Source organism: Equus przewalskii, chromosome 1 (assembly GCF_037783145.1).
Source record: "Equus przewalskii isolate Varuska chromosome 1, EquPr2, whole genome shotgun sequence".
NCBI lineage: Eukaryota > Metazoa > Chordata > Mammalia > Perissodactyla > Equidae > Equus > Equus przewalskii.
This window is the reverse complement of record NC_091831.1, coordinates 160,243,371-160,254,697: the sequence shown is the minus strand read 5'-3', so window position 1 is coordinate 160,254,697 and position 11,327 is coordinate 160,243,371. Positions and strand designations below refer to the sequence as shown.

Below are 11,327 nucleotides of genomic sequence, written 5' to 3'. Positions count from 1 at the left end.
CTTGATATCTGCTATGGCAAGTCACCCCACTGTCTTCTTCTTCACCAATGTCTTGACTATTCTAGAACCTTGGCTAATTTACATTTTACCCCCAAATGGGGTCATATTACTACTAGTTTATAACTTGCTTTAAAAAACTTAATAATGTATCATGAATATATTGTCATCACATATTATTGTAAAATATAGTTTTTAACGACTGTATGATATGCTGTTGTTTAGATGTACCATAATTTATTTATTCCATCCTCCATTTTTGGGTATTTAGATATTGGATATTTTGCCAAATTTTCATTACTATAAGCAATTCTGTAGTGAATGTTCTTGTGGCAAAATCTTTTTAACATATCCATGACTATTTCCTCAGGATGGAAGTAGAATTTCTGAGTCTAAAGTTTTGCTCAACTTTAAGGTTTTTTGTAAAAATTGCTAAATTATTTTTTAGAAAACTCACAAGAACTGTGTGACAGCGTAGGTCTCAAGGCAGGCACCCTTGCTAACGGTAAACATTATAATTTAAAAAAAATTCTGACTTGATGGGCAAATAATTTAAAACAAGTTAAATTTGGATTACATATCTAATTTGGATTAACCCATTCTATGTTCATATTCTTCTAATGAACAGACATGGGGCTTCATACACTGAACACTCCTCGGTACTATCTCTCTTTGTTTTGTTGGGGGAACTGAGCCAGGTCCCCCAAGCCCATGGAGAGTCAGACTGCGATGGTGTCGGAGTTTATTTTGCTGGGATTTCCTCTCAGCAGGTGGGTGGAGTGCTGTTTCTGGTGCTGCTACTGCCCACGTTCCTGCTGACGCTCCTGGGGAGCCTGCTCATCATCTCCATTGTGTTGTCCTACTCCCGCCTCCACACCCCCATGTACTTCTTCCTGTGCAACCTCTCTGTCCTGGACATCCTCTTCACCTCAGTCATTTCTCCGCAAGTGTTGGCCAACTTAGTATCTGAAGATAAAACCATCTCTTTTGCAGGATGTGTCACCCAATGTTATTTCTATTTCTTTCTGGGCACTGTAGAGTTTCTTCTGCTGACAGTCATGTTGTATGATTGCTATGCTGCCATCTGCTACCTTCTATGGTACAGCATCATTATGAGACCTCCTGTCTGCATTGGGACCATTGTGTTCTCTTGGGTGGGAGGCTTCCTATCTGTGATCTTTCCAACCATCCTCATCTCCCAGCTGCCCTTCTGTGACTCCAACATCATTAACCACTTCTTTCGTGACAGCGGATCCTTGCTGGCCCTGTCCTGTGCAGACACCACTGCCATTGAGCTGATGGATTTTATACTTTCATCCACAGCCATCCTCTGCTGTATAGTTCTTGTAGCCTATTCCTATATGTTCGTCATTTGACAATAGTGTGTATTCCTCCTCCAATTGGAAGGAAGAAGGGTTTTAACACTTGTGCTTCTCACCTGACTATTGTCGTGATTTCTGATGGCATCACAGTGTTTATCTACGTGACTCCGTCCCAGAAAGAATATCTCGAGATCAACAAGGTCCCTTCAGTACTGAGCAGTGTTGTGGCTCCATTCCTTAACCCTTTTATATATACTCTGAGGAATGACGCAGCGTTGGGGGTCCTCAGGGATGTGTGGGTCAGGGTTCAAGAAGTTTTAGAAAAGAGGATGAGGACAGTGCTGAAGAGCAGATTGTCCTCTAACAAAGACCACTTATGAGAGGCCAGTCCCCCCCCTCTTCACCAACGTGTATCCATAATACAAATCCCCGGTATTAGAAAGAGAGGACTTGCCTTAGCACATGGGATCGTGAATGATCTACAGTGGAAAGAAGACTGAGCTTGGAGACAGGGTCATGGACTATGGCCTTGGTTCTAACTTTAACCCTGTGGCTACAGCTGTGTCACTGTGTCACCAGCGACTCTAGCCCTCAGTATTCTCATCTGAAGTGCGGCAGGGCTGGACGTGATGATCTCTGAGTCTCATCCGCACTGAATATTCTAATAATTGCAGAAGGGCTGTGCAGCATGTGTCTTATTGAATTCCCAACATGTTTGGCCCCATTTCCTCGTGGATCCGAACACAACTCTCCCATCAGCTTGGCACAAAGTCCTTCCTGGTCCCCTCTACATGGACCCTCTTTCCTTCCATCGTCCCTAGGGATCTTTCTAGGAATAATCTTCTTTATCCTCTGATCCACTGTCATATCGTATAATTCACTGTTTTTCTTCAGTGGACAAATGTAACGATTGTGGTGGATATATGTAGTCTGTGTTATTTAATAATACTGCTTCCTATAATAGAACACGTTCATAATATGCAAAATGCTCACATTTTTATGTAAGACATGGCCTTGTTCCTCAGCCTCCAACTGATGGATGCCTGGCCAGTGACCTATGACCTCTGTGGCTTTGCTGGTTTATATCTATAAACTATGCAAACAAATGTTTCATTTTTAAGAGTTTGAACTAAGAGATGCAGAGACTGTAGTAGACAATGGTGATGCTCCCCCTGGAAGCTCAAGTAGGCTTGATGGTTGGAATGGCCATTTTAGGGACTGTGTACAAGCTGCTGAGAAATGAGAGGAAACCAGTCTGTCTATCAAAAAGAATGAAGTTGGTGTATAGAGAAAAATAGAGAAGAGATAGATGAGTGCCACTCAGCTGCAGAGCCACACATGAAGGGCCCTCCTCTCTAGTGACTTCCCAGGCAGGAAGCTGGCAGTGTTTTATTTCCTATTCCTGCATTTGACGAGGTTTTTCTGTACCCATAAATCAAATCCTTTTTTATAGAGCTATTTTGAGAAGGCAGCCAGTCCTGGTGGTCTAGTGGTTAAGATTTGGCGCTCTCACTGCCAGAGCCCAGGTTCATTTCCTGGTCAGGGAACCACACCACCTCTCTGTCGGTTATCATACTGTGGCAGCTGTATGTTGCTGTGATGCTGAAAGCTATGCCACCAATATTTCGAATACCAGCAGGGTCACCTACAATAGAGAGCTTTCAGCAGAGCTTCCAGAGTAAGACATACTAGGAAAAAGGACCTGGCCACCCACCTCTGAAAAAATTGGCCATGAAAACCCTACGAATAGCAGAGGAGCATTGTCTGATATAGCGCTGGAAGATGAGAGGATGGTACAAAAAGATCGGGCAGGGTTCTGCTCTGCTGTACACAGGGTCACCAGGAGTAGGAGTCGACTAGAGGGTACTAATAATGACATATTTTGAGAAGGTGTTCATTTCTCATGACCTAAAAGCAGCTTGACTACAAAGCTCTCTCCCTGCACAAAGGGTAGCCCCTCCCCTTTTCTAGAAAGGGGAGGAACTAGAAAGATGTCTCTTTTCAACTGAACTCTTAGTCTGAGTTCTTGATACCCAAATACTGCCTGAGATCCTTGACTGGCACCATCTAGGCCTATGGTTCAGGTCAGTGCAAGCCAAACTTTTCAATGTCATCAGAAGGGCTGAGGTTTCCTTTCCTGTCCTCCTTGCCTCTAGCACTGCAGCATCCACTTTGCCTGAATTAACACCTGTGCTCCACTTGGAACTGGTCAGAAGGACATACACACACCTAAGGAAATTCTGTGGGTGCTGTGGAAGTAAACAAAGACCACCCAAATGAGAACGGAGGCTATTTATCCAGAGCTGGTGCTAGCAAGGGAGTCAGCCATCATCACTTGGGTTTGAGAGAGACTACAAAAGTAGGAAGGGATTTGGAAAGCTTTATACAAGAGAAGAAGGTAAGGTGCTGTGATAGGAGGTTTGAGGCATGAGGAAGCTGGAGGCAGGCTAACTAGAAGAGGGGCATCTATTGTGACTGGTTTGGGGAGCATATTTGGCTTTCTCTGATTAGTCCTGAGTTGGAAAGAAGTTGGTGAGGGGATGGGGGTGCAAAAACTAGGGAAGTTGGCAGGGCTGACCACGTCCTGACCGTCTGGGCTGACTGCTGCAGAGGTTGTGGGTTGGTTTCCCTGCCTGGTTGCCTCTGAGTTTGTGGGTCAGAGTTCTACTGCCATATATGGTCTGGCTGTTGTCCATTTGTCTATTCAGTGTCTCAGTTCTTATAGCATTGAAGGTTCTTATAACATTTAAAAATTTAAGCACATGGACAATCCTCCTAAAGCAGAGAACCAGAGTAATGGGTGGTGAAAGGTGAGCTCAGGTAAGCAGAGGTTAGTTGGGGGTTAGCAGACCAGGAGTGCGAGCTGCAGAAACCGAGGAGGTCTTGCATGTGCTGAAGACCCTGCTTCTTTGAGTGGACCCAAGCTCCAAGATTCAGGCCCTTTGACTGGTAGGGCCTGCCCAGGCACACTTGGTCCTAGAGGCAGCTTACTGTTGTGGTACATCTGGCAAAGCAGTTAAGGCTCTGAGGCCAGTCTTCCATGAGATTAAAGACACAGAGCAGGCGTGCAGGGGCAGGTTAGTGGAGAGAAGGAAGCCGGGGTTCCTCAGGTCGCTGAGGGGGCCTCAGAACCACATCCCCTCTGCTGGAAATGTTTCACTTAAAACATTTGGGGATTCACGACCCCTCGGTTGTCCTTTTCTTCTAGCCCCATGAATTCTTTAAACCACTCAGCAGAAGTTTCTGGGTTTGGATTTAAAAGCAGCAACACATTTCCAAGTTCCCACGGAGAACCTCGAACAAGCATTTCCATTCTCAGCCCACAGAAAACACTTCCTCCTTCTAGGCCTCTTCGTTCTTTGTGCGGTTGGTGTGCTTGTCTGTCTGTCTTCCCCAAGAGACAGCAAACACCGCAAAGGGCAGAACACTGGGGGTTGTTCATTGTTGGGTCCCCTACCCTTTTTCTCCCAGGAAACTGCATCAGTGTTTCTCACACTAGATACGCTCACTATTTACTAAATAAAGTGAAAATGTATGCAGTTTAGCAGTAGTCCTTTTTTAAAATGCAAATGTTAGCTTGGAGCTGGGTTGGGCCAATGTAACAGTTCAGCCCGTCAGTTAGGAGATGTGTAAAGAAAGGAGAGGGAGGAAGCCTGAGGGCACTGGGAGGGCCCCCTGGTGGTGGTGGTGGTGGAGGAGGTCAGGAAATGATAATGGGTTCAGATATGGGGATGAGGGCCAACAAATAGTTTTTCTGCCTGAAAACTTTGCCTTGACCGGTCTGTACTTGCTCCCACTTTTACACCCATTCCATTTCCAAGGCCAAATGGGAAGCGCTTTTCCCTTCCCTGAGAAGACAGAGCCTTAAAGGTGGCCCGTCGTCTGGTCCTAGAAAGCCTGGGGCTAGGGGAAGTGTGTCCAGTTGGTCTCAGCAGATTTCTCTGGTCTGTGATGTGACTTCCTTTTCCTAATGCATCTGTGGCCCCCACACCCCCATTTGCCTGCGGCCTCCGTTAACCCTCCCACAAGCCCCAGAGGGCTGCTCCAGGCTGCAGCAGGCAGAACCTGGGGGGTCCCCAGGCCTCCAAAGGTATATGAGGCCCTTGGACTCTCGGCAGCTGTTGGGGAGATATCATTGAAAACAAAATCCCCTGCCAACCCAAAATAGCTCTCCACAAAGGTAGAAGAGAAAGAAAACAACTTTACTACGGAGTAAGACTTAAATCAGAATGTGCTGGGGCCGGCCCTGTGGCTGAGTGGTTAAGTTGGCGCGCTCTGCTGAGGTGGCCCAGGGTTTCGCCAGTTCGGATTCTGGGCACAGACATGGCAGCGCTCATCAGGCCACGCTGAGGTGGCGTCCCACATGCCACAGCTAGAAGGACCCACAATTAAAATACACAGCTACTTATGGGGATTTGGGGAGAAAAAGCAAAAAAAAAAAGAATGTGATGAACAGCACAGCAGTCCTGTAAATAGATTACAAAGACAGAAAGAAGTCTCACCTTCTTATATAGCCAAACAGATACAACAAATTACATACATTTTGTCAAGATAAATAAGTAGTCCTCAAGTAAGAGGACTTGACAACACCATTTGTCACACATAGTTCATCATAGTTCATCACTTGGTAATTGGAGTGACCATTTGTTAGCTAACTGGCTTTATCCAAAGGAAAAATAAACTTCTCGAATCTTTATGAGAGAGGTAGTTTGGGAGCTAGGCGTCCACTCAAGTTAGATTCCCACCATCCTGCAGACACTGGGAGCTAGGAACGCTACCTGCCTTGGGGTTACATTTCAAAGAGATGGTTCGCAGGTTCTTAAGAAAGACCTCTGGGTCACAAAGCTGTCCAGAGGCTTAGTTAGCTTTTAAAAAGATTTATATGCATTTCAAAGAACTTACAGAGAAAGAATTTACAAGTTTTTCAAGTAAATGTCTAAGAAAAGGGAGACATAGAAGTCTCTTCCCTTATTTTCAACACAGAGAATTAAGCCTCTTACCTCTTTTTTTGTATCTGCTCTTGCACAGCTAGCCCTCTGGGAGCCCCGCCGGAAGTGCTGGTTGCTGCTACATGCTTTGTCAGTCAGAGGTAAATGTCTGTGCTGGACCACCCACGAAGCAAGGCAAGCAGACTTGATTCCTGCCTGAGGGAGCTCACCCCTAAAACTGACATCATGGACATAAATCAAAATTAGGATCACCTTTGACTGGAGAGCTTCTTGTTTTTAATCTTTAATTATAAAAATACACATTGGTTGTAAAATTTCAGCCAGGACAGAAGTGTATAAAATAAAACATGAGAGTCCTACCAGCCAATCCCACTCTCCAGCACCAAACATTTTTATGCTTATAAAACAGACATGTCTTGGGACCGGCCCGGTGGCGCAGCAGTTGAAGTTCGCACGTTCCGCTTCCACAGCCTGGGTTCGTGGGTTTGGATCCCAGGTGTGGACATAGCACCACTTGGCAGGCCATGCTGTGGTAGGCGTCCCACATATAAAGTAGAGGAAGATGTGCACGGATGTTAGCTCAGGGCCAGGCTTCCTCAGCAAAAACAGGAGGATTGGCGGCAGATGTTAGCTCAGGGCTAATCTTCCTCAAAAAACAAAACAAAGCAAAACATATATGTCTTTCTTCACATACACGTAGCTTTTGTTTTAGAAAAGTCGGATGGTATTATATGAGTTGTCTGCAACTTGATACTTTAAAATATCTTTCCATGTCACTACCTATAAACACAGTTTATTTTTAGATGTTGCTTTTATAACCAATGGACATTGAGATTTCTAGCATTTTGTTAACGGTGCTAAAATTTATTAGCATAAATTCTTACGATTAGGACTTATGGCTCATAGTATGTGCCCATTTTAAATTTCAGTACTAGATTATTTTGGTGGTCTGCCAGATTGCCTACAAAAATCTAGTAACAATTTCCTCTCCCACCAACATTGTGTGAAAATGTCCATCTTCCTCACCACTGGCATTACAAGATATTGCCAATCTTACAAATTTGTGTCAATTCTACATGTAAAAAATAGTATTGTTATTTTCCATTTCTTCTATAAGTAGTGAGATTGAGTATCTTCATATGTTCGTTGGTTATCTGTATATCTTCTGTAAATTGCTTATTCATATTTTTGGCCCTGTACGTCAAGATAAAACATTTATTTTTCTGCTGGATTGCTTCCCGTTTTCTGGTTGCTTGGTATAAGCTTTTTTTCATTTCTTATCAAAAGCCTTAATATTTTGCATACCCTTCGATGCTGGAATTTTACATCTGGGAAGGAAATCATTGGTTAAGTGGGCAAAAATGAATGTACAGAGTGCTTAACACACTGTTTATGATAGAAAAACATTTGAAGGGATTCTAAAGTCCAAAAATAGAAAATTGGATCAATATATTATGGCAAATCTACACAATGGAATACAGTTAAGAATAGTGATATATTTCTTATATTCTATATTTATTAATGTAGAAAGAGGTTTATAGCAATGAAGTTTTAAAAAAATTCATGAAGTGCTTTGTCAGTATGCTTTAATTCTGGTAAATATATATTTACCTGTAACAACATATATGTGTGTATCTTTATGTATGTACGTACGTGTCTATATATTCTGAGAATACATGTATACACATACATATATACATACATATGTATATATTAAAAATATTTAAGGTGGTTATTTTGGAGTAGTGTAAGTCTGGGTGGCTTTTAAAAAGTTCTTTGTCCTCCTTATTTTTTTATATTGAAAATATTTTGTTTACGTAAACAAAGGAGAAATGCCTCAGCATTGAACCTCCCGGAGCTCCGATCGGGGAGCAGTGGGACCAGTGAGTCGCGTCACCAATGCTGGGAGTCAGACCTAACATCGCGTTAGGTTTTTTGGCAGCTTCATCCTTTATTGCTTCAAACTGAGCTTCCGGTCCACCAAAACCTTCATATCGGTTTAACGTTTTCACAAGGACTGTCCTTGCTTTACTTGTTTGGTTCATTTTTTAGTGTAAGAGACTTGCTGTTCATCTCTGCTCGTAGTTTGATCCTGTCAGAAGGCAGCCGGTGAGCTGTGTTCTGATTGGTGAAGCCTCTTTTCTTCCTCAGCAGGAGCCTTTCGGATAAAACCAATGGAAATTCACCTTTGAGAACTCGCTGTCCCTTAAAAGCCCCGTAGGTAATTTTCCTTGGAACATTTTCAAATCTGACTTCTTGGAATCTATGAAAACTATGTCTGACCATCCTTCTGCAGTAATCTAGTAAGTGAAATTGTCAGCTGAGCAAGAATTTCCTAGGTGCTCTGCCTCCAGCAGAAGGAGACTTATCTTGCCTTGGATTAGTTTTGCAATCTGAATTTAAACAGCATCATCCATGTCCTCCACTTATCTTAGCATCTGTTCTCTACTCCTACCTGGTTTTATTTTCCTGTTTGTTTCTTCTTTCATCCCTATCCATATGCTTCCATTTTCAGTTTTTTTATTTTTGAATATATCTCTCCATTTATTTGTCTTTTTTTTTTTTTTTGAGGAAGATTAGCCCTGAGCTAACTACTGCCAATCCTCCTTTCTGCTGAGGAAGACTGGTCCTGAGCTAACATCCGTGCCCATCTTCCTCTACTTTATATGTAGGACGCCTATCACAGCATGGCTTGCCAAGCAGTGCCATGTCCGCACCCGGGATCCAAACTGGCGAACCCCAGACCACTGAGAAGCAGAACGCGCACACTTAGCCACTGTGCCACCGGGCTGGCCCCATTTTCAGTTTTGTGATTTCCTTTTTGACATATACACTACTGTTGAAACTTTAATTAGATCTGCTTCCTCTGAACTATCTTCCCACGGTCATACTCTAGTCATGAGTTCCACATCATTGATCTTCTTGTGATAAAATTCAAGATCCTGTCCCATTCTAGTCTTCTATAATGCATCATTTTCAGACTTTAGGGTTTTACTAAAATTAATTAAAATTACAAGGAAAAAAATCCCTGAAATTGATATGTTTGGCAATAAGAAATGATATTTCCTCCTACTCCCAAACAATCTTAGAATATCAGCATCTTTTCATAAAAGAACAATAGTTTAATCCTGAAAAAGTTAGAAAGGACATAATTTCAGAATTTGAAGATATTATTTATTTCATCATAGACCATGAATACTTAGTCTTGGACCACCTCCAGTTGCAGAGCTGTGTAGGAAACCATTGCTACCATACATGGTTTTGTAGTTTTTTTGAGGAAGATTAGCCCTGATCTAACATCTGCTGCCAATCCTCCTCTTCCTGCTGAAGACGACTGGCCCTGAGCTAACATCCATGCCCATCTTCCTCTCCTTTATATGTGGGACGCCTACCACAGCATGGCTTGCCAAGCAGTGCCATGTCTGCACCCGGGATCCGAACTGGTGAACCCCGGGCCACCGAAGCGGAACATCCGAACTTAACTGCTGTGCCACCAGGCCGGCCCCTGTTTTGTAGTTTTATTTGGAGGCTTTTCCTTGAAAATTTTAGAAGTACATGATGCCCATATTTTGTGTTAGTTACTTCATAGCTTATAGGAGACCCCAAAATCTTCTGTCACAAGTCACAAGCCCTCCCCCAAATCCTGTTCTTTGACACTACATTAGCTGTCAGATGTTCAGCCTCATGCTCTTTCTTTTCCAAAGTCAGACTCTTCAAACAGAGGAGATGAAGGATCACCTGCAACCCCAAGTCCTTCGGAGTCCTCTTCAGTCACTAGCATATCCCAGGTTTCTTCTGGTTGTATAATTTTAGTTGATGCTCATAGGTGTCAACTAAAATATGAGGTTGCCAAATTATAACAAACTCTACATCAGGCCTCAGAACACACTCAAGGAAGGAGCATCTAGACATTATCAAGACCAGGTCAACACAGGGCTCCTTGTATCCCTTTACAAAGAGCCACCAATCAAGAGAACCGGGTCTCATCTTCCTGGGTTTCAGGGAGGGCTCTGTGCATCTGTTGGCATCAGTGAATCCTCCTTAGTATTCTGTCTAGGAACATTTCATTCTCACAAAAGTGTCAGGCTGGGATTGTCTTTCCTCCTCAACCCTAGTGAAGAGCGATGTTTAGTAGGCTAAAGACAAAGACTTTTCTGGCATAATAATGCTGAACTTACGATGTGAAAAACAGTCATTATTAGCAAGTGAGGAGATGGTTTGTCTTGAGCTATTTCACCTGGATGGGGTTGGGACTAACCCTCAAAATCTCAAGTGTCTCGCTTGCTTCTGCAAGACAGACCAGGACCCTGAGGGAGGGGAGAGGAAGGGGGGCAGACCAGAGAAAGAGGACCCTGTATGAATTGAAATGTCATATGATGAGAAAAGTGAAGTTTTGCACAATTCATTGGACATTGTATTTGTTTTCAGCTAATATGATTATTTGCTATCTGGTCACAAACTGTACCTGCAGTTGTGGGCTTACAGCGTAATGTGTCAGAGTGGAGAGAGGTAGTCGTCAAGATTTCACCACCCTTTTGGCAGTGAATCCAGACTGCATTTTTAGCACACATATTTTGGTGTCTATTCCAAGGAGGAAGTTAAATTTAGCACATTTCCTGCTAGCCACTGAACAGCACAAGACCATCCCGGTCTTGGGTTATTCACAGCCCTTTATGTCTATCTGTGGAATCTCTCCTTGTAAACTGCTAGGACTTTGAGGAGCTTGAGTTTATGGTGTGAACTGTTATCACAAATCCTTAGAATTCACCAGGAACGATGTCAATTGGGTGGTATGTTCATAGTGATTTCTTAGTCCCGGCCCTGGGAATGTTAGGAATGTCCCAGTCAGATGGAGTGTGTGTAAGAGTGTGTGTGTGTGTGTGCCACCATGTGTCCATGTGGGCCTGGTAGTGTAAACAGAGCACTCTCTGTGACTTGCCTCAGATTCTTTTTGCATCTGCTCCTGAGGAAAGTGTTTGCATTGTGTGGGGTTTGGGAAAATCAGATCAGAATGTCGTGCAGCCTTCCAAAGAGAAGTGGTTCTGGAGCAAGCAGGAGA

The 11,327-nt window shown here is 43.4% G+C and overlaps 1 protein-coding gene and 1 long non-coding RNA gene across 2 annotated transcripts; one reads left to right on the top strand and one right to left on the bottom strand.

The window, feature by feature from the left end:
- The first annotated feature begins 708 nt into the window (after positions 1–708).
- Positions 709–1,699, top strand: OR6J1 (olfactory receptor family 6 subfamily J member 1). Its single transcript, XM_008535234.2, is given in 3 exon segments — positions 709–775; positions 778–1,365; positions 1,368–1,699. Coding segments are annotated over 3 exon segments (987 nt in total).
- Positions 1,700–5,500: 3,801 nt separating this feature from the next.
- On the bottom strand, positions 5,501–6,485 carry LOC139077765 (uncharacterized). The gene is made up of 2 exons (XR_011530217.1): positions 6,320–6,485; positions 5,501–5,785 (listed from the first exon to the last, which is right to left on the bottom strand). It is a non-coding gene; the product is annotated as an uncharacterized lncRNA (long non-coding RNA).
- Positions 6,486–11,327: the final 4,842 nt, after the last annotated feature.